This window comes from Mus pahari, chromosome X (assembly GCF_900095145.1).
Source record: "Mus pahari chromosome X, PAHARI_EIJ_v1.1, whole genome shotgun sequence".
In the NCBI taxonomy this organism is placed as follows: domain Eukaryota; kingdom Metazoa; phylum Chordata; class Mammalia; order Rodentia; family Muridae; genus Mus; species Mus pahari.
In genome coordinates, this window is record NC_034613.1 from 136,359,739 (window position 1) to 136,385,145 (window position 25,407).

General features: G+C 30.4%; 1 protein-coding gene across 7 annotated transcripts in view; it reads right to left on the reverse strand.

Annotated features, from left to right (window-relative positions):
* The window catches only part of Cnksr2 (connector enhancer of kinase suppressor of Ras 2), a 230,361-nt gene that overhangs the window by 93,117 nt on the left and 111,837 nt on the right, over nt 1-25,407 (reverse strand). For 4 of the 7 annotated variants that reach the window (XM_021187763.2, XM_021187762.2, XM_029534592.1 and 1 more), the window contains exons 9-10: nt 11,341-11,487; nt 1,765-1,898 (exon numbers count right to left, since the gene is read on the reverse strand). In XM_021187763.2, the coding sequence (XP_021043422.1) occupies nt 1,765-1,898; nt 11,341-11,487 (281 nt within the window). The remainder of the gene's footprint in view (nt 1-1,764; nt 1,899-11,340; nt 11,488-25,407) is intronic. The other 3 variants (XM_021187764.2, XM_021187765.2, XM_029534593.1) reach the window with 1 other exon arrangement.

A 25,407-nucleotide genomic window follows, 5' to 3' on the forward strand; every position in this document is an offset into this window, starting at 1 on the left:
TGGGTATTTTGTTCCTTATTCTAAGGAGGAATGAAGTATCCACACGATGGTCTTCCTTCTTGGTTTTCTTGTGTTTTGCAAAATGTATCTTGGGTATTCGAAGTTTCTGGGCTAATATCTGCTCATCAGTGAGTGCATATCTAGTGACTTCTTTTGTGATTAGCTTACCTCACTAAGGATGATATTTTAATGATGTAGAAAACAATAAATAATATTCTCAAAGTTGACTCAGTCAGAAAGTTGCCTTATTAATGTATTTCCTCACCAGATAGCTACCATATATTAGCTACCATATACATAATCATTTATTTTTTACCTCTTCAAACAAATGTATTGCTTATTACTGAATTATAAATATATAACTAGTCCTGAAACACAAAGAATACAAATATAAATCTCAATGGAAATTTCATTTTCAGTTAGCTGAAAGCTCTTGTTAAACTAATTGCCTGTTAGTTTCTCTTACTGTTAGCTCTCTATTGAAAAGAAATTGACATTGCAATTAGCTTGGAAACAGTCCTAGTGAACTCACGACACTAGAGGAAGGTTATGTTTATCTGTACACTTGCAGATTTCTCCATGAGGCTTGTGACATGAATACTAATGCAGCTTGCACCAGAAGGTGATTCAGACCTATTAGTTTATCATGTTATATTTATATAGACATTCTCTATGAAAGAAATTTATAAGGGCTGGCATTTTCTATAATACAGTATTATGGAGAAGCAACCTTTTATTAACAGGCCAGCTTTATTAAACATGACTATATGGAATATAGTGTAATACAGTGTAATAAAGTAATGTGTATATAATTAAATATATAAATGTATATGTATGCATTCATAGTATGAGTTTTCTGAAGAACTTAATGTATTCACTGTAATATCAACACTTTTACTTTTCTCCAATTTATATGTGCATATATAAATATAGCAAATCTATACTTATGCTCTAGATTTAAGGAGACAGATTATTGCCCTAGTGGATATTCTTTATAGTTAATGAGACACACTAGGCTTATGAATTAGTTATTGTAGCTTAAAATTGCTTAAGGAGCTATAAAGTATTTATTCACACCAGAAAGAAAGAAATTTGGTTAAGTACAAAATATCACTTGCATTATAAGACTGTATATACAGTCAAAAGACAATAAAATTATGACTATTTTTTAAGAGAACAAAGCAAAATTTCCCTTAAGTGTTTTCAAATAATGTAGTTGTGTGAAAAATTTTCATTCAACTAGTCTTGCCTTTTTCTCTTTTTTAAGGTAAGAAAGCAATTTATCAAGTATAACTGCAATTAAATACACAATGTATGTTCGATATACTACCAAAATTCCTATCCTATGAAGGATTTGTTTATAATATTCCTTTAATGAGCATCTAAATTTTGAGATGGTCTTATTACAACTTTCCACTTTTATTTAAGAAAGTATAACAAATATCTCTAAACTCTCCATTTAAATACATATGAAATGCTTTGTATGGAACTGACATTTCTAGTGGCTTCACAGTTTAAAACCCTCCCTAATTATTTACCTTGTAAAATAATCTTGGTTATCTTATATTACTCTCCTATTATGTGAGATAAATGTTATTAAGAAGAGCACATTTTCTATCAGAAGAATTACTTTTTAGAATGTGTTCAGAATGCCTAAGAAAAAATATTCAAATTGTTATTTAAGAACGGACTTCATAGTGTAGAAGCTGTTAGATTAGTCTTTAGTTAGAAGCTGCCAAGAAAAATAACCTGGATAGTTTATACCTGGGAATGTATGGTTCTGCAGGAGGAGGGGGAATGTAGAGATCCTGGAGAGCAGAACTGTCTCTTTTGGTGGGTGTACTGATGGTACTGGAGGGCGTGGCAACGCTGCTTGTGGGACTTCTAGGTATAAGAGGCTGGTTAAAATGAAAAAGAAAATACATACGCACACAAACAACACAAAACAACAACAATGACACATAGTTATCATTTAAAAATTATCTGTTTGCTCAAAGTTTTGAACTTGGCTGAAATCAAGAAAATGTTATTTACCATATGGATATTCCTTTGGGTTCCCCCAAACGAATAATAAACAATAATGATTTCCATGCAGTTCCCAACTCACCTTTTCTATGGTTTAACCAACCAAAAGCTATTTATAAAGGAAAAGTACCATTCAATGATTTGCAATGAGAAGAGTATGTCACTTAAAAATGAGAAACTATTTAAATTAAATTTGCAGGAATCCCACTTTTGAAAGCTAATAAAAATAATTCATAAAAAGGTTTAGCTTACTCACATCCTGACTGACATTTGACAAACCATAGTTTTATGTTAGTAAGAATGTGACAGAGGTTCAGAGAAGGTAACAAAAAATAGAGATTAACACAGGAGAGTATTTTCCATGAAAATATAGTTCTTGTCAACATAAACATAGAGCTGTCTCTTCAAAGTCTTTTTCTATTACATCTTCAAAAGTATAGTGAATAAGGTGACACAATCATTTGATCTTTCACAGGCACACGGATTTATCTATTATTTAAAACTTATCTCTCATTCCATGCCTACAGATCTCTTTTATTTAAGTATTAAATAGAGGTTGCTTTCTAAAGATACTGTATAAACTGAATTAATCATATATCAGGATGTCTTAAGAGCATTTCCAATTCTAAGTTTCACAGAATGTGAGAATAATCTTGTGGATTGAAAAACTATCCTAAATTGGAACTAAAGTTCACAATTTTTTATATTTACCTTACATATCTGATTAAGTATACACACAATTAACATTAAAATGTAACCCTCAATGCAATCTCAAACACAAAAGTAATGATCACAAAATGAATTGCATCTTCACATGACAAAACGGTGTTATTTTAGCCTGTATGAAACACATTTGGCATACCTAGATAAACTCACAATTCTTCTACTTCAACATGCATTGCTGGACACTCAAATAAATGTATATTACAACTATTTGTATTGTAGCATTACTTTCATACAGAAAACAGTACATTTTTGAAAGCCAGGCATAAATACAATGGAAAGTACAATGTAGGTCACTGGGATAAGCTACACAATTTGGGACCCAGTTAATGATTTTGACCTTCCTCATTACACAGCTTATCTTAATAGCTTCAAATCACACTTCTTCTCAAAAGACAGTTAAGTTTAATGTATGTGAAATCAAAATAAATAAATAAAAAGAGATAGGAAAAGAATGGCAATGTATGAAATCCTAATTTTCTATAACATATGATGATCTAAAAGTGTCATAAACTTTAATACTAATTAAAGAATTTTAGACATTATGACAGTATGTAATAAAGAGTTCTCTGTCTAACAATATTATTCGTTTTTGGGATAGGATGCACCTAATCTATTCCTGCCCCATAGAAACTAAATTCTTGGCAATGAGAGTATACAGATGATTAGAGGAGTCATTTGTACTGATGAATGCCATGAAGCCCAAGATAATAAAAAATGAATTCTAAGTGCATTTCATGCCTCTATAATGTTTGAATGAAAGATTCAGTGATACATACACATGCACATACACTCACACCTGTATGTATTGCAATATGACAGCTTACAGTTCTTTTATTCTTTATTGTTATATTTTGGCTCAAAATACAGACAACCGTAATAGAAATGCAGTAAAATAAGAACTTAATACCCAGTATATTAATTTCCAATACTCTAAAATCAATTTACTATGAAGGAAGAACAAATAATTGGTATGTTTTTCAATGTACTTTAATTTTAAAATATCCTAATAGTACAAATGAACTTCAAAACACTTTCTAATAATACAAGTTTTTAATAAAAATTAATATAACTTAAAATTCATTGTTTTTCTTAGATTTTAAGGTTACTAATTATACTTTTACTTTGGTAATCTATAGATTTTGTTTGTTTGTTCACTATCTACTTTCTTTCCCCAACACCGAAAACAAGGAAAAAAGGAATTGCAGTCAACTTTTTACAAGAATATTTAAATATGCCTTAAGTACGAGATAAAGACTAATAGAATTTTAATTTTGCATGAGCAATTCCCCAAAATTGTGAATTTCTTTTCTAGGAGATTTCAGGATTAGCTATGCCAACTTCCTTCAAATTTCTTTTACCTCTATATTTCTATTTTCAACAAGGAGTTGCTTATAATGTCATCATTTAATATGAGTTACTATATTGGAAAATTAATACAAGAAAAAAGTGTATCTTTTTATTTCTATTTTCAACAAGGAGTTGCTATTAGTAAGAGTTAATGTGAGTCATCATGCTAGAAAATTAATATAAAAGGCTTAAAATGTTCAAATAGATAGCAGACTTGGTTATGTTACCCTGGTCTAATTAATTGAAGTGCTATAAAATAAATACAACTTGTTCTTACAGAGCAATGGAAGAATGATTTGACTATGTTGCTGAATTCAACTGGCTGTTTATTTCATTGATAGATAAACTAGAGGAAGTATTTCAAGGGGATTATTGTGTGGATGCTATCTGGCTTATCAGTATGCTTTATACAAATTAAAGCTCATAGTAAATATTCAATATATATATATATGTAATATTTTTCTGTACTGTTTGTGCTATTATTGTCAACCTAAGCAGAGTTAGAAAGAAAACATTTATTTTGAGAATCATATTAAAATATCAACCTGGTGGACCAGGAGGGGCATAAAATCTGGAGTGTAAAAAAAAAAACAGAGTAAATAAAATTAAAGAAAGTTTCTGGGCAAGAATTGAAATAGTATAAAATTAAATGACTAAAAACATTTTAAAATCATTAAGAAACTGTAGGAAGACATGTAACAGAATAGAACAAATAATGAAATTAAGGTGAAATCTTTGAAAAAATTTCTAAGTGTAAAAAGCTGTAATCAAATAATCTACCATTAGTATGAACATACATGGGAAATGACAAATTCAATGTTCTTTGATTAAAACTTAAGGATATTTCCAAATTCAATTAAATTTTAACCTATATATGTATATGTCTATATGCATATATATTTTGACTAAAAACCTCAAATAAGAGAATTTAATAAAACTAAACTATACCTTCTCTTATCCTAGAGACATTTACTGAAAATCATTTATTTATGATATAGCATCAGGAAAATAGTCATCTTTGTACCGGAAGAATTTACACTTTAAACAAAAAGTAGATTTAATTCTATTCTTTCTTTCATGAGTTTAATATCTTTGGTAAAATTATTTGGCAAAAACTACTATCGGTGATTATGGGTATTATTTTAAGACTGCATATTTTCCTAAATCTTCACTATAACATGGTGCTATGGCATGCTATTAAGTATGATTTACATCCATTTTGAATTTGACTTCAAAGGAGTTTATTTGGAAGGACTTACTCATATCATCCAATATTCATTTCTAAATGGTTCTTATACCAAAAACTCCCCTTCCACAAATTGAACAGCACTACATTAGAAAAGACTATTTGTGTATGTATGTATGTGTGCATGTATATATGTATTCTACTCTTAGAAATCAAGTCTGATATTATAGATTATTGTTATTTTTCTAAGTGTTATATTCAAAATCATATGCAATTCTTTAGTACATTTAGATGCTTAATGAGTAGTTGCAGTGGTCAACCAGACTCAGAAATCTTTTACTTAGAAGTCATACATGCATTTCAGTGTCACTTTAAAGTATATAAATACCTTAAAGACATACTCTAAAATATAGTATGGTATAAATCATTCTGGAATATGAGTGAGAGCTTTAGCAATAACATATTACCCATCAGCTTACATATTGATGGAGGGTTGTAATGGTCAAAGAAATTTTTAGCTTTTATGTGAGATAAACAGGACGTCACTTTAAATTATTTCATGGCCCAAGTCTTTTCTTCTTTGTGTCCTCTAATTATAATATCACAATATCACAAAACAAAGTACTGATATAGATATCACTTAGGAAACTAAATTTGAATTTGAATTTTTACTTGAAATATTTGAAAATCTTTGACAAGCATATCTTAATTTAGTTGTCCTTCAGATTAGCAACTGATCTTATGAAGTTAGAGATATAAATTTTTTCAATGAAACCAATGACATAGAGGCAGCCCCAATACTGAAATGTTAAACACTGCAATAATACTTATTTATAAAAAATCACGTATGTGAAATTTACACAAAAACTTGTTTTTCCCTTTCAGGTGGAAAATATCAAATGAGATACAAATGATTACATTAAGTATATAACCTAGCCATTCATTTTCTTTATTCTTAGAAGTAATCACACACTCCAATTGATCACAACACCCCAAAGTTCTAGCATAGAACAGTATTTAAGTTCTTATACATCTCAGGCACATTCTTATTAAATTCACAATACTGGTATCACTAGTACCAGAATATTGCTTTATATTAACAATTATTTCCTTGATCATCTCAACAAATGGTCCAGAGAAAATGTATTCTGGGTATTGAAACAAGAATTTGCAATACAATCTTATACATTTTTTGATCACATAGAAAATGTGAAGCTATAATTTCAAAACATGATGTGTACATTTTTACTTGGCCAAGCCTTTTCTATGTGATAAATTTTTTGAGAAGAGCACTTACGCAAAAATAATTGTGTGTTTAAAAAGTTCTCCCTCAGTTTCTCAGCTTCTATTAGAATACAAATTTATATAAACAAAAATTATGTTTTCTTCTATAAGCATGTAAATTTTCTATTGTTCGTACTAGACTATAAATAAAACAAGTTTCTTTCTCACCATGGATATGATCAGGAGACCTTAGATTCTTAAATTTAAAAAGCACAGATATTTGGACATAAAATGCTATTATACAATATATTATATAACATTTGGAGTCATATTACAAAATAGCTATTCCCACCAAATCACATTATACTGATGATAAGACTAGTGTGTGGAATTTTGTGCTGTTTGATCTTATGTGCATAATTAAATGATAATATTAAATTTGAAGTCACATGTCCCAAAATCTAGTTAACATTAATTTGGGATATTAACAGAAGAAATTGTGGGATGTTGAGGTTTTACTTGAAACATTTTATATTTAAGATTTTTGAAAAGCATTAAGCTTAACTTAATTGCTAACTGTTTAACAATATCTAACACCATATGTTATTATACATAGTGTTAAAATTGTAAAAGCATTTGGCTCAAACCCACAAATGTTACTTAGATTCTTTATTCAATTGCTTAAACACTGATGAACTTCAATATGATATGACAGTTTCTTGAAGTCACTTCCTAATTGGAGCATATAGAACATATAAATGCCGCTGTTGTCCAGCTAGCATAATTATATTTTTACTTAAAATTATACCTCAAATAAAAGGCTTTCCTCATAATATGTTTTTAAAACAAGACTCAGTAAAATGTACAAACTTTCACTAATGTTCATTTAATAACATTAAATTGTATCTAATTGTATCTTAGATACTGAAATGAAATGTATTGCTTTTGTTTTGAGTTTTACATAATGACTTTAATCATTTAAGTATATTATTTTAAATTTAATGTGCTCGCCATTCTACAGTTGTTATATACACAACTGACTGCTGTTGATAATTTTCTATTTCATTTCTATTCAGTCATTACAGGACTGTAAAGTGTAAACTTCCATCAATAAAATCAAATTTAAGTACAAAAATCACAAACCAACACTACAGTATCAATATAATAGATCTATGGGGTAGAAAATAGTTTAGGAATATAATGCTATTCATATAAATTAGTACTAATTTATATGAAATGTGTTGAACAATATTTAAATCGGCATTAGTTTATCTGAGATATATTTCTCCACCAAAGCTGTGTTCTTCAAGCATTTTAAATAATCATTGATTCCCAGTAATGATTTAAGGAAATTTCTTGGCAGTGTCCAGTTATTTCTTCCATACATCTTTCGTAAGAAGAAAATGACTGCTCATATGTTCTTGTTGTAATGCATCAACTGCATTTAGAATGACAAACTTAGAGTCATCTACCTGTGGTCTACCCAGCACTCCCTGGAATTCATTTTATTAATAGAAGAATGATCATATGCAATCACCATGCTTACCCACATCTTGGAAATTAGCAGAGTGTCACTAAGGAGATGTTTTGAAAGCAACTCTTAGGAGGCAAGACACCCCAGTTTACCTTCTTAGAATAAAAGACTGTATCTCATAGACAGGCATCTTTGCTACTTATGACCATATACAGATGACAACAGAATTCAAATTTTCAGACGTAATTAAATTTGGTCATTGTATCTAAGGGATCTTTAAGTCCTTCAGTTCTATCATCAAATGTTTGAGAAAATAGAATTTTATTAAAAGAGCTGCCAAGTTTCATGAAATGTGCTGATGAAATTGCTCTGTAAGCATGAAGTTGAATTGTATGCTTTTGCTTATTTGGGTATGAGTTCCAAAGAAATTTCAAATCAAATCTACCATTGCAATTTATTAATATTAAATGGTCCTATCATTTTAGTCAGTTTAGAAGTAAATTACTTCACCTTAGGATATATAAACTTTATTGGCATAAATAAAAAATCAGTACCTTATTTGTTTAAATCATTAGGTATGAAAATGTTGTATACAATACTTTTAGCCTTCATGTTCAGTCAATTGATACTTTTATTTGAAAAAAGTTAGTAGATAGATTGAGCCAGGTGTAAAAAGAATAAAATACACATGCTGATTTAAATAAATACAACAATTTCTTTGTATAGCTTCTAATTAAATTAATTCTTATTAGATTACTGGTATACTTTAGAAAAAGAACCAACATAATACAAACTTCAAGTTTTAATATTGATGATTTATATTTAATGCCTATTATTTAATAGGCATTCTGGTTCCTGCTAATCTGTATGGATACCAGAATCAAGAAAACAATAATAGACACTTTTGTCTGCGCAGAGGACTGTTGCTGCAATAGTTTTTGTGCTTCATATGTGAGGCAGGTTCTCAGAAAATATGACCTCCAACGAAGCCATGGAGTACTCCACAACTGCCATCAAACCTCACCCTGCTATTTGACTTTTCTTCTCTGGAACAGTCTGCATTCCAATTGTCCAGTTTGAAATCTTTGGGGGTTCCACCTTAACTTGAACTCAATTTGTATTCTATAAAACTTCTGATAGTTTCCATTAAGCTTCAGGGTGTATGGATTTTAGCACAAGCTAAAGCCTTAAGATCAATAAAGAACTCTATGATGATATCATTTCCAGTCCTCAAAATAGGTGGTGGCAGTGGTGCTGTTGTAAAATTATAGAACACGTTCACCCTTAGTCTTAAGAATTAGTTTTAACACCACTAGGAAGAATTTAATTAAAACCAATTTCCCCCGTTTTCTGTGTTAAAGTTAAAGTTTGAAGCAATCTTCAAAGATGTTAAAAATAGTTTTGTTTTCCTTAACAGCCCTGCTTATCTAGAGATGGTAAATTTCAGACAATACATTTTAGGTTATGGAAATTTAGTTGAAATAACAAATTTACAAATGTGTTGATATATACACATGTACTTATTTAAATTATTTTCTTTTCCTCCAAATTTTAGTATTATGAAAACATAAATCTATAAAAATTCAGCATAAACTAGTAAGTAATAAGAAATAAATATAATTAATATAATTAATAATTTGTTAATACTTATTTATAGATTTTTAAATAATGGACCTTAAATTTTTATAATTATATTCTAAGGATTGATGGAGTTAACTTTTAAAAGGTATTTGTGCCCTAACTTGGAACAAATATCAAGTGTATGTATAATGTAAGTAATACTAATGTCTGGATTTCTTTACTTACTTACGTAAGTGACTTTTAATTGCTTTAACATTAATTTTTCACTTCAGGTTACACTACTGGCCAAAGATCTAACAATGGAATAAATAATCATTCGATTTTCTAGACATACTACTTCAGAGAATACATATCAACAAAAACTAGGATCTTTTGGTGTTTAAGTTCATTTATGAAGGGCTATAGAAAAGGAAGAAATGTATACATTTTTAAAGAGAACCATCTAATAAGTGAAAGCGTGGGGACTCGTCTATGTTCCCATTCCTTTAAGCTTTGAAAAAGGATCTTTGACATATAAATGTCAATAGGAAATTCCAGAGTAGAACAAAGCAATTTATAATGCAGTAAGAAAAAAATTATGTGATAGAGAATTTTGATCTGATGACATATAACCTAATAAGGCAAATAGCCTCTGAACTTCAGCAATTATTAGATATTTTCGTATAAATAGATATTGTAAGTCAACTGCATTTAGACATATTAATATAATTTATTGAAAAATACAAAAGTCTTCACATTAAAGATATAAAGTAATTATCATTGAAACACACACATAATGTTTTATGTGGTTTAACATTATCCAAATATAATGCCAACTTTGGGCCTGGTAAGTGGTAAAGTTTTAGATACTGAAAAAAATTATAATTCATGAAACCAGGTTAATGGAGAACGTATTAGAAAAAAAATCTGTGACTTGTAAAAAGCACTAATAGATTATCAAATCTTACATAGAAGAGGAAATATTGAAGCTTTTCTTCTTAATCTGAAAAATGGTCAGTATTCTAAATTCACTGAGCAATTACTTAAAAACAACCAAACAACTAGACTTCTACAAAAAGGTAATAGTCGGTTGACTTAAAAATAGAAGATTTGTGAAAAAATTTCAATATTGTCTCAGGATTCTATCCTGATTGAAATAAAATGTATTATTTTTTCTTTGTCCAACCACAAAATTTTATCCTTTAAAATAGATTTATATACTTTATTTCCATCCAAATAATATTTTATAATGAAGTTTCATACTAAAGAAAAATGAAAAAAAAAAACTCCTAATGTAACACTTTCCCTGATGGACAAGTGAAAAATGAACTATTCTGTGAAATAGATTAATTAAATTTTAATTGCTAATTTGAAAATTAAATTCCCACTCTTTATAAACTACAAGTTTATATCCTGATTTAAAATAGCTTTTTAACCTATCTACTACTTTCTTTCAGAAGTGTAGGTGATTACAACTTATAAAATGTAAGGTTATAATACAAAAAATAAACCTCTTACTTCTCCATATTTTGACATGGAATAACTTGTGAATTTTTAGAATTATGCTTAAAGTTTTTAAATGAAATTAGTGTTATTCTTTGGGTTTTAGTTATTGTTTCAGATTTCATCACAATTAAGTCTATAAGGATAAGAGGTGAAGAGATAATTTCACAAACAAATTTTCAAAAGCATACAAGATTAATTCATATGCTGCTGAGATGAGGCACAAAAAAGAAGCATTACTGAGATAATCTATGGCTAAAATGATGGTGTATGACTTATGATTAAGCTTCATTACCTGCAGAGCAAGGGGCTTCCATCTCATATTTTTCAGTAAAGCTGGTGCTGAGGTAAGCATGCTCTGAGGTCGCTTTTTCAAAGTTAAGATAACACCACTCGGGTCCTCTCGTAGTGCATTCACCAAATTTTTCAACTGCCACCCCACCTGGTAACCAGCAAAATCATTACAATAAAATTGAGGTACAGTACTCAATGATTTCATGTTCTCCCCCTTTAATAAGATTAGTTAGAAAAAAAGAAATCACATAATTGGTGTATCATTCTACCTATTTTCAGGAGAAATATATTCAAGAAAAAGTTTTATATTTGTTGATTAACCATATTATTGCATTAAAGTCCATAAAATTATGAGACAACATAATGGACATTTACCGTATCAAAGCGGAGACTAAAACATATCTTGTCATTCAAGTGATTTGGAATGTAAAGAAATTATATCACCATTAATACTGCTTAGCTGCTAAGCCTAGGTCCAAGGTCTCTTCACAAGTGCAATGAAGTCCACATGCCAGAAAACAGAGTTGGCAATGCCCTGAGCTAACAAACCACACCATATGCTTTCTCATCACTATCTTTGAGAGATAGGTGGTTACAAGTGTCTTTAATTAGACTGACGTTGTGCTGCCAATAGCAGGTACTGATACACCAAGGAAACATTCTGATGCAAGGACAGCAGCATCAGTGAAATAAACCTTTTATCATATTATAAAGATAAATTTAAAAATGACATGGCAATGTTATTCCAGTACAGCATCTACTGGGAAGGTGTTCCAAATAACCCTATAAGCTTAATATATTGTATGCTAAATGTAATTAAGCCATTTTATTAAATACTTGCTCAAAACAACTGGCTCAACAAATACTCATGATAAATTATTTCACTAACCATATTTAAAAATTTTTAAACATACAACTTTTGTTTGCTTTTAAAATGGATTAGTGGTGTAATATCAGGTAACTAAGGTTGCAGTACTGGGTAGGTAAAACTGATAGTTTAAAGGAAACATTAAAAATCATTTAATATTTGGTTTTTAAAATATATTTCATATTAATGTATTCATATTAATATTAAAACAAAAAACCTTTTATCGCAAGTCTAATGAAGCTGTATCCAAATATAGTGGGTTAAAATTTAAGTTAGATTGCAAAAATAATTTAGCAAATGTTCTAAATAGTGATGTGGTTATGTTTTAGGCACCTAAGGTAAAGAGAACAGATGTCTTTTGTGTGTTCTTCATCATGTTTTTGCCTAGAGTATATTACTCAAGCTGGAGATAATAAACAATCCCATCAAATGAAGCAAAGATCTTAGGAGACTGTGAAGAAGTAATCTGGAATGTATCCATTATAGTTTAATGACAGATTTTTGGTATATTTGTTGAACATTCTCCTACTGATAAATATCAATTGCAGATGAATTCAATAAAGACAAACAAACAAGACAAAAAAGTGGGGCCAAGGTGCTATGATGCACAAAATCATGAATAGCTTGGCTATGAATCAAAATGATCACAATAATACTTGGCTAATGTAAATAAGAGGATGCTTCTTTTGAAAAAGAACATTAATGCAGATCAACTGTAATTATTGAACTGGCCAAATGCCTCCTATTTTATCTAAGAGGGGGTTATCATATATCTTATACCTACTCTGACCCCTCTGATAGCTAAGTAATATCCTGATAGCCATTTGTACAAGCTAAGAGGAAACAAAGTGAAGGTGAATCTGGGTATTCCTATTCTTGTCCTTAATGAAACCTATGATTGAATTACAAACTTGAAGAAAGGCATGTTCTTCATACAAAATTTATGAACAAGCTATAAATGATAACCATACCTAAATTATTAAATTAGCAAATAAAACAATCAATGAAGAACTGAGTTTTCAACAGTTAATTACATTTATAATATAAATATAAATAATTTAATATAATTATTTAGTTATTCATTTCTGATGCATGTGTTGCTATGTAGTTCTGGGTAGGCTTAAATTTATGAACTTTTGATGTTTTTACTTTTGCATCTCATGTAGTTGAATTACAAGCGTGTGACCAAGCTGGGTTTAAGTTGAGACTTTTAAAGTACCATGTTTTCTTGTGAAATGTTTAGTTCAACTTAATTTGTCCTTTTCTGTATATTTTTTGAGCAAATTACCAAAAAATAGAAATACTTGTCCACAAGAAAGTGGAATTGTTTGTTAATTGACAAAAGTTAACTTGAATAGACTTTAATTTTACCCCTGAAGGTTATTTAATAGGAGAGTATTTGGATATATAATTTAACTATGTTTTAACCAACCTGCTTACTATCATTTAACATAATGTCACCAATGCTTTCAACAAAAGCAAACAGACATTTATTAAGAACCACAGTTAGAAAATATGTCTGGCTCTCAAATTCTATTTTCAATATTAAAATTAAATGACAGGACAATTTGTAACACGTTCGAATTAAACCAATATTGTAAATAATGTAAATGTTCACTATGAAGGAATATATAATTATGTGCGGAACAAAGTTATTCTCATAGTGACAAAATAACTGGTTTTTGTTAAAAATGGATATAGATATTGAGGCAGAATGAGATGTAATATCATTAATGATCACTGCATCAAGGCAAAAAGTAATGCCATTGCATTTTTAAATGACTAGTGAATGCAATTAGAAATTTATTAAACAGGTGTGTTCAATAGAAACTAGATTGCTTTTCTTACTCCATGACTGATTTTGAGCAACGCATTAGGTCCATTTCACATAATAATTCTGGAAATGCTGAAATGGGAATGAAGTCTGAAGAGTAATTACATCCATGCCTAACCTTTTTCTTAGTAAGAAAGATAGGTTTTAGCTATAGCAGTTCTGTTTATACTTGCATACAGCTTCATTGTAACTGGATGTGATGTGTTTATCATTTGAATGTTCCTTTCCTTGGTCTTTAGAATGTCTTAATTGAGATAATGGCAAATTATTCCCTATCTTTAGTGCCTATCATTTTATATTGTCGTGTTTAACACTTAATCGTATCTGCAAATGTGATGTATTTGTACAACTTTAGGCGAAATGATTCCCATATCACCACAGTCTTACAGTCATATAATGAGGTACAAAGAATTGTTGAAATAGATTTATTACCCTTTATCTTATTGAGATACTTATAGGTGACAGATAATAGGAGAACATGGCTAGAAGGTGTGATAAAATGAAGCATATTCGAGCATACAGCTCTAAGAAGGTTGTAAATATAAGTGTAAAAGTGTCAAAATAGATAAAATACACACAGTGAAGGTAATCATTTTTTCAAGACTAATTTTCCATTTTCTCATTTATGTTTCTGGCTAGCTTTAAAATGTCAAGTACGATGGACTTAAGTGATGTAAATACTTAAGAGTAACATGGAAAAGTGATGCCATTCTTTCCACTGGTTTCTACATTTTCATGTAGTAAGAGACAGAGAATGCTTGAAGAAATGAAGGGGGAAATGATGACATCCTTTTCTTTGGCTTCTAAGTTTTCATGGAGTAAGAGACAGTGGGAGTCCAAAGAAGAGAAGACATCTTTATGGCTAAAATTTTATCAACAGTATGAGCCACCAATATTGAAAGGAATCAAAGTATAAAGTTCGGAGATACTATTCTATGAATAAACATGGAAAATACACTAAAAAAATCAAGCTACATAAAAAGAGATTGCTTGACTTTTGAGACAGAGAGCTCAATCAACATCAAGAGTTGTTTTCAGTATGTTTGCACAGTTCCAACAATTGCAGAACTTCCACACTTACAATATGGAAGATGATAGTGACAAATCAACTTGTGTAGATGTATATGGTTCTGCTGTCTTTCTGCCTCCTTGTCTTCTTTCTTCTCAGTGTCTGCATGAGCTAATAGTTCATGCTTTCTTGTTATAATAATCTCTTCTCTGTCAATAGTTTCTATTCGCAACTTCTTGACTAGGACCCTCTAGTCTTCCTAACCATTTCTGGATACTATTGAGGGCTTCAGTCATATACTCTCACAGTGGAGTTAATGCCTACTTAATAATAAAACACCAATATTTCACTGAAGATTCTAAACATTCATATGAAATTGTTTTGATTTTTATTTTCCTTCTTACAACAGCTCAATGAAGCAAGGCATTGAGATAATTTTACATGTAAAGAAATGAAAATAAAAATTGATGGGTTGGGGACATGATTACAAAGATATTAAATGCCATAGACAGAATTTACATTTGAGTCTGCTCAATTGTACATCAGAGTACCTCCATTCAAATATCTTTTGTCATCTCAAATAAAATCTGTATTAAAACCACAACTTTATTATGTGAGTATTTTTATTCACCACCACTACCAACAATTCCCATATAATTCTTTTAAGTTTGGAGTCACCTAAAGATATGTCCCTCCCCTTTAATCCATTTTTGCTTCATAAAAAGATTTTAGCAATTAACCTTTCTTTGGATTGTTATATTTCTAGAGAGGGTGTTTATTTTCTAGACTTAAGAGTCATAACCTATCTTCCTTCTTCTAGTCTTTTACATTTCTATAGCACTACTATGTGCAAATATTTTCCTTTCAAAGCTTTAAAGCTTTTCCATGTTAGAGCTTTTCTTTTCCTAAATATGGCTCTCAAAGATGAGTTTATATTAAAATCAACTACAAAGGTAGCTTCAAGTAACATGACTGCTGAATTTCACTCCAGAGATTGACCTAGTAGTTCTGAGGTTGTGGCTGAACAATTAATTTGCTTTCTAAATCCAGTTTCCCTATGCTGATTACACTCTTGGCTCTCTGTCCTGGAATCATATTTGAAAACTGCTATAATAAATGATGAGCTCCATGAAGGCGGAGACTTGCCAATGCTCAAAATGTTTTATATGATCTAAAGACCACTCATAATAACTGAAGTCCGTATTGTTTTGAGGACCTTAGAGTATGATTACAATGGCGTAGCACAATCTATGGACTGTTAAAGAGCATAATGACCAGAGGAAGAGATGAACATGTGAACAAATATTTAGAATAACATGAAGGAAATTCTTCATTACAGCAAGTACAATGCTCTGAAAGTGGGCACCACAACCCATCCCATCCTTAGAGGTTGGTGGGGGAGTTTTTAATTAGTCTCACCTGAAATCTTATCATTCGGAGTGAACAGCACACAAAAATTCAGTGGGTGAAGAAATCTGTGCAACCAATTATCATAAGTTTGAGCAACTTTCAAGAGTTTAATGAGCATGGATGACAGAACAGGGGAAATAGAGGCAGTAGAAAGAAGCAGGTCACTATTACAGGACTGTTGAAAGTGAACAATTATGTAAATATGTGTGCCTCAAGCTTCATGATTTGCTTTTAGCTGTGTTTTGTAAAAGCATTTGTTCCTCTGCTTGTACTTTTTATGTCACTTCTAAAACCTTACCTATTAATAAATGATCACCTTCTTGCAATACCCACCGTAATATGCCTCTTCTTACAACCAGAGCCCTATTTTGTTCATGTGAAACTTGCAATACTGTATCTCACTAGTGAAATTTTTGCCTTACTATCTTTCTCTATTTACCATCACAAGAATGGCTTTTGAGTAAAAAGCGGAGTATCATGTTTAGATATACCCTTCAATAAATGATATGCTTGACAACAAAACAGACAATCAGCATGTTAAGTTGATTAATGAGATGATATGGTAATATGAGAACTAAATGTTTCAATAACAAAATGCTCTGAAACTCCAAAAAGGGCTTAGTATTATTATAAAATCAAGATGTAGCATTAAAATTTTATTAAATATAATACACTTAAAATTTGCTATATAAAATAAAAGGTTAAGTGACCTTTCATTTAGAAAAGTAATATACATGCTACTAACCGATTATAGATAATATTTACCCTCAAAGAAGCAATAGAATTTTCCTCATAAACATTTGAAACATTATTTTATATTAAATATTCTAGAATTACGTCCATTGCAATGTGACTATGACAAATAATAGAATAGTGGACAAAATTTTTACTTGTCCTATAATATTTTACAATTAGACTAACCTTTTAAAATTATTGTATTTATTTTACACAGTGTGTCTGTCTCATTATTAATATAGATAACATTCACATATGTTGAACTAATGCCACCCATCTCATTGGACAAGTTATGAAGAGTGGCTAATCTTATCTCACTGATTTGTAACCAACCCCCCAACACATACTTCAAGGCATATTTTATGTACCACACAAACAAGATTAAAATTTCCCAAAGTCACTGAGATTCTGAGTGTCAGAAGCCAGAAGTTCTGTTTTTTTTTTTTTTGTTTTTTTTTGTTTTGCAGAGGGAGGCTTTTAAGCAAATTTGCAGGGCTGAAGCAGTCAGCAGGTGTTCCAGGGTAAAAGAAACATAAGTGGGGAGGTTCTGAAGAAGTGGCTGTGTGGACTGAGGACACAAAGGTGTTTGGTGCCATACAGACTAGAGGTTTTGATTCCTATGGTCACAGAGAGAATAAGTGGACTTTAGAGTATTTCCTGGCCTATCAGTTTTTCATACACATGGCGAATTATTTAACCAAATTATGAAATGACAGATATTATTCTTTGACCCAAGTAGTAAAACTTACAAATACTCATAAATTTAAAATGTTAAGACTATCATATCAATCTAGAGATTTTTCTTTTTCATGGCTGCCCGTGGAGTTACAGAGAAAGTAGGATTATTTCTTAAAATACTTAAAAAAATGTTAGCCTTCTAAAAGAAAAAAAGTTTCATTATCAACATTTATATATGCGTGTGTACAGTTCCATTCTTACTTTCCCAATGGTAATGTATAAATGATACCTTTACTGAGAAAATTTCAAATAAACTATATAAATATGTGATGTTAGGAGTTATTCTACACTCAGATATCTTCCTATCTTTTTAAAAACACTGAGGAGACTACACTCTGTATAAATGATCACAACTTTAGCCAACAATTTTTGTACTGATGTGTTAATTATAGTATTGTTTCTTAGAGTTACTAAAATATTCCCGAAGTATCTAATGATACTTTGTGCCAGTGTCTTCCTTTTACTTTAGCAAAAGAAGCTCCTAGAGGAAATGTCATAGTGATAAACATTCACAAGTGTTGAACTCTGACCTATCCTATTTTCCAGAGAACATAGAATTGGTAAGTCTGAATGCACACAACTCACCTTCACTCACACTTTCACAAAATGTGAATGAAAATCCCACAATTTTCAAACATTTGGAGATACTATAATCCTTAAATATAAGTAAGGAATTATTCATGATTCAAAGCTAAACTAATGTGTATAACTGAGTTAACAAAATACTAAAAATAAGTGATTTTAAGTTCTACCATGAAGTAACTTTGAAAGGTAAGTGAGAACAGTCTGAGACATTCTAAGTTTTATCTATTCTAAATCAAACTTTAGTATGAATAGTTTACACAGATAATTAGAAAAGATAGTCTTGGGATAAGATAAAATAAACAGATATTTGAAAATAAGAATATGGGAATTAAATATTTCATTTTCATTAGGGGATACATCTCTACAATTTTATGTTTATTGAATAACTCTTCACTTTACTCCTGTATAATGCTAAAAGGCAACTCCCCAGTATAACATGAATATTTCAAGGCATATGTGGTTAGTTTCCAAAAGGGCCTTTGTTTCCATGTGGCTTTATTTAAAACTTAGACTATATTAATTTACACATAATTTAAATGCAATACATATTTAGTACTTAATATTTTCACATGAATTTTAAAGTCTTGTATGTAAAATATGTGTATATATAATGTGTATCTAGATCTGAGTTTCAGTACTTAACAGGGAAATTTCCAAAAGATAACAATTTCTTATTGCCAAGATAGAGGAAAATAATAAAGCAAGCCAATATAAGTACTCTAAAAAGTTATAACTCCCTCATCTCTGCCTCTTAGAATCTGTTCATCAGTCATCTAGAAGTTCTGGGCTTGCATCTTGATTATGCAATTTGAAATCTGGATGAAGAAAATAGCAATTGTGGTCTCCCCCTTTAATGAATCTCCCACGCATTTCTATTTCTATAAAATATCACTTATATTAGGTGTACCCTTTGTGTCAACATCTCTGCATTGGTAAGGCAATCCCAAAGCTGTGGGCAGAGTTCAGTATCTTGTACACATTGCTGTCATTACCCATTTCATGGCATTTGGTAATGTTGTAGTCTCTGAAGGCCAAAGAGTATCTTGGAGGCTTCATAGTATTCATGCATACATGGAATGAAAACTAAATCAAAGCAAAATTTATTTTCATTTCACTACCATTCGTAATGCCCTTTGATTTCTTTAAATTGTAAAATTAACTGAGTATGAAAAGTTTTGCTAGGGAAAGAAGAGAAAGAAGGCAATCATGTTACAGAACACAATGAAACTGTGGAGACAACCTCTAGCTATATAATACAGAACATTACTCCTAAAAAAACACTTGCGTATTTTAAAGAAAGACAATAATACAGACCTTAAAATTTTTTATAACAATATTTTAATGAGTTAAAAAAGTTCAGAACGATATTATGTCTACATATATTTGAAGTCATTCTGTTTCAGCCACTCCTTCCCATAGTTTAGTTTTGTTCTTAAAAACATAATGGAAATATTTATCTAAAAATAAAGGTAATATTCCCAATTACCAAAGTTAGAAAATTAAACAAACTTTATTATCTTAAAATCTCAAAATTTCATTTATGCATTTTTGAAAAATACTCATATTCCTAAAAAATTCAGGCTTAAATTTAATTTAGGAGCCCAAATATTAAAAATCAATAAAAAGCAAACCAAACCTCAGTATTAGAAAGTAACATACATAAAAATGTGTAACTGGTTTGAATAATTTTTAAAATGTCATTTATCAGTAAATACTTAAACAAATGTATGACTATTTAAAATACTTCTATTGTAATGTATGTACATTATAATATATAATAAAGCAAGTGTATATATGCACATTTAGTTAACTAAATACCATTCTAAATATTTATTATTAAGTTTTACTTTAAAATTTCCACAATGTAGAAATTGTCTTGAAACTAATTTTTATCAGAATTCTGACAACTGACACAAAAGTAGCAGCTCAGTGGCAGCCTTCCAATGCCACCGTCATCTCTATACACCATATATTACAATTAAAAATAGCTTCTCTTGCCCATTCTGAAGAGAAAATGTAGAAAGAAGACAATGTGAGAGGAAATTTAAATAAGAAACAATAGCTGATAATATGTGAAATTTTAGCTGCAGTGATGAACAGAATTTACTCATGATACTGAATCCTGGGGATAAATATGCTAAAATAACTTCCAACTAATGTTATTGTTTCTTTAGTTTTCTATGATCTGGTATCCTATGGTATTTTCTTTCATGTACTAATTTTAACAGAAAGGGAAATGCTATCTAGTAATTGCCCAACCCTATTTTTCATAGGAAGGAGTAGATGAGGTTACTGTGACTGACAAGTTAGAAAAGTGCTGAGAGTATTAATGCTAATTTGCAAATGGGATATACATTGAAACTAAGAATATAGAGTATGTAAAAATATATGGCAATAGATATATTTCAAGCATACAAAACAATTATTTGTAATTAGATTAAAATTTCTTGTAATAACTAGACTATTTTTAACTGTACATTTGCACTTAATTATTCTAATAATAAAAGGAAGTTATTGCAACCACTTAAATAAACAATTATACTCTTCACAGAGAAGCTAGTATTAACTGTACAAATAAGAAAGTAACAAATCAGATGTTTGCAAACAAAAAAATGGTTAATAGGAATTTATCGTTATTAAGGTATAACATAATTAATTTCTTTTATATGAGAATTTAATGGAATGAATCCTAGTTTTATAATAGAAAGACAATGAAATATGGTGGATGATGAAGTAATGAGTTTATTATTCAAAATAAATGATACAAGTTATGTCAAAAAATTGGCACTTTAAAACCAGTTTGTACACAATTTAATGAAGATGTACAACTTAAAAGCTAATATCTCATAGACTACTATACAAGATGAATAACAAATATTATGAATAACAACTATTACTTTGAATAACTGAAATGTGTGATACATTGTTTAATTTTGTCTTGTATATTTCCCCTTCCAAATTATTGCATGTCATTTACTTTGTTTTAGAATACCTTTTAGAATACCTTTTCTGGAGAATCCTAATTTTGTTCTCAAAGGTTATTATAAGATTTACTTATTCATGAATATGTTAGATAACTTGCTAATATATTAACCTCTATAGTCTAGTAGCATGTGTGACTATATGAATATTATATTGGAAATACTGCCTTTTGAGAGCTCATTTTTCAATATTTTGGGGCATAAGGGATTATAAAATAACCTCCTCTGAGAAAGGGAATCAGAAGAGGCAAGGATAAAGAAAATTGAACAGAGCAAGAACGGAGGAGAAATAGTTATGTGAGAAGTGAAGTATTTAATGTAGGAAAGAAAAAGAAATGGGAGAGGAAGGAAAACTAAAACTATAAAGACAAAGCTTACTTAGAAAACTGAGGACAAAGTACATGTAATATTACATGGTATCATGATGATATACATGCCCTTAAATGACATCAAGGAATGTGGTTAGGGTTAAAGGGGAATGGACAGAATTTGAGCAGTAATATATTCTCATTATATTGACTTCTTCCAACTTCATCAATGTTCTCTTTTTCTGGGGCTTAAGAACAAAAAGGTGAGCTAATAGCCAGAGAGAATCAGAGAGGCACAGCCACAATTAGAATGAAGTTCCCAGGTAATTCAAAAGTCATTCAGTCTGTTCCCTTTGCTTTAATCCCCTTCTTTTTGATTTACCAGCCTCACTCAGTAATATTTACCATCTTGAGAGTAAAAATGACACTATCTCATGTTTTCTTCCATCTCTCAGTAATTGGTGATCATGATGAACAGTACTTCTTGACATCTCAACCTAGTTATTCCATTTAGGTAGCTTCTATAACCAAATATATTGAACCACATTTGCCCAAATACTCATGAAATGCCAAGAAAACCTTTCACAATCACAATGAATATGTTTTAGTATTAACACAAAATAGAAGGAACTTTCCCAAATGCCAGATCAGTTACCGTACATACCCCATTCTTTGAAATGCTATACCTAAAAAGAAAAGTGTATGCTTTTAGTATGGACAAAATACTTAGAACACTCATACCAACAAAAGTATTAAACTGTAGATTTGTTAGGAATGTGCCCAGATGTTTTTGAATAAGTACAATATAATCAGCAAGAAAAACATGTTTAGACTCCATCATGAGGGAAGAGTTCCTAATTCAAAGGATGCCAAGGTGGTAAGGAGAGGGAGAGGAAAAGGGAAAAGGAGAGGGAAATTGAGAGGAAGAGGGAAAGGGAGACAGAGAAACAAAAGGGGGAGAGAGAGCATTGCAGAGGGATGGAGAGAGAGAGAGAGAGAGAGAGAGAGAGAGAGAGAGAGAGAGAAACAGAGACAGACAGTGAATGCGGGGCACTTTCAGCAGCCTTTCAGAAGTTGATCTTCAGTGGCAGGGAGGACATGCAATAGGAATTCTGCTTTGCTTGGATGCTCATGAGATTTTTCTTCTTCCTATCTGGCAGTCAGTTTCTCAGCCACAGAAGTATGTTGATGTGAAAAGTTTAAAGGCTTATAATGAAGAATACAGCAAGATGAAAATGGACATGTAACTTCCGGTTTCTTTTCAAGTAACAAAGTATCCATTTTAATAAAAGAACACAGAAGAATCACACACATCTAACTGGACATGCTAAAAAGATAAGAGAGATAAGAATGTCAATTGCTATTGAGTATATGAACCACAATGGCATTCAAATGTCCTTGTGATTCATTTATCTTTCATTGACCCTCATGGAAATATTTAAAATTGTTTTTCAGTGAAATTTATATAAAGAACATGAGCAGATTTTTATATTGTACAATACAACCTGCAGTAGTACAATTTTAAAATTATAGAAAACTATTGATATAGTATCTTGCCAAACAATAAGATTTAGCATCACCTTTTCCTAATTGTTGAATCTGGAATGGTATAGGCTAATTCTCATAATATCATCATTCTGGTAAATTAATGAATGGATTACATCATTTATATTATGTATTTCAATCTATTACACTATTCATTGCACCATCATAGCCAAGCACTACTCTCCATTTTAATGATTATAGAGGATAGAAGACAATTGCAGACCACAAATAATTCATACTTATTTCAAGTAATTCATCCACCTACCCATGCTTTAGCAGTATGAAAACTCAGATAATTTTTATTCTACTCTCAAATAGGTAACAATAAAAAAGAGGAAAGGGTAGTTTATGTTAAATTAAAAAACATCATGCACAAATAAGCCTTTTACTTCAGCACAAAGAAGAAACTCTGGTAACTAATCACACTATTAAACAAGGCTACTTTCGCAATCTCAATGTAGCTTCCTTTTTCTGTTTTAATCCAAAACCCATTTTTTAGCTATAATAGCAGTCTACTATGAAACAGGACTCCAAGAGGTTCAACTATAGCATTAGCTAGAAGGATAGAAGAGAGGAAGGGAGGCCAATTGCTATCAAGTGTCTAATGTGTACCATCATTTGTGATAGGCATTCTACTTATTCAGTCTATCTGAAGGAAACAAGTTCACTGAGAAATGGCAGTAAAGATGAGCTTCAAACCTAATTCGAATTTTAGGAATACTGATTCATTACTCCAGCTATGTAAATTCTCTTTCTCCTCTTTCCTACTACATGGCTCCACTGAATGTCTCAATGAATCTTGAGATTTACTCAAATGATTATTAACATTAGGATTCTTACTCCTTTGTCTGATAATTTTATAAGTTGAATTGTAGAAAGGTACAATAACAAGTAAGAGTCTGGGTCTTGGAGTCAGAAATTTATGAGATGTTGATGAATTAAATACTTTTTCTTAGTCTCAATTTCCACAGACAGCAGCTTTTCTGCAGAATTTATTATAAATAAAATATTAAATATGTGACATGGCATTTGTATTTAGAGCTACATGTTAAATTTCTGCTATAGTTAATATTTCTAGAAAGGTAAGCTATGCTAACACTATTAGTCACTTAAGGCCATAAGAAAATTTCAGAGCACAACTAGAACTATTTTCCCCAATCCTCATTCTGTGCTGTTTTCAAAAAAAAAAATGTAATTATTCCTGTGATGAAAATGTGTATGCACATTCACCAATTCATACAGATTTTATTAGATCTTCTGTAAATATTTAGACTTTGATATTCATTTAATGACTGTCAGATTTACTCCATAAGGAATACTCTTTAAACATTATTTCTTTACTAGAAACTAACTTCCATCTTAAACTCTATCAGGTAGAATTTCACACAGAAACAATACAACTACTTGTAAAAGTCTCTGATCAAGAAGAAACAGAACGTAGAGAAAAGCTGCCAGTGCACTGGAATAGCTGCTTTATCTCCTTACCCAAATTCTCATTCTATGGGTCTAGAAATTTCTAAAGGACAACCACTTTGAACATTTTTTATAGTGCGAAAATACAGTCACCAGGCCTATCAAGGGATAGAAAGCCTTTGTATGTTATTAGTACTTTATTGTTCAGTACCAGCCACACATCAATACATCTCATTTAAAATTTTCTATCCTCTTTTATATCAGGTAGACAATGAGCTAACTGAAGAAACATTTTAACTTTCATGAGCATTGGGAACCTTTCTAAACTTTCTTGAAGAAAAACCAGTCTTCTCAAATTTTCATTAGGGCATGCAAAAGCAAATTTAGCTTATCGGCATGAGCAGGAAATGATCATTCATCCTGAAGTTAGTAAATAGCATAAAATTTTTGTTTTTTTTAAAAATCTCATACTTCTAAAGATGAAGATTATTATATTGGTAATCTCAGATTATTTTAATTTCAAATTTCAACATCAGACTTTATTTTTGTCAATAAAGCAAATCATCTGAGGCATATGAAATAATCAGAAATGAATACCATTCATTTCCTAAATCTTTGAAAATTTATCATCACATTTTTTAT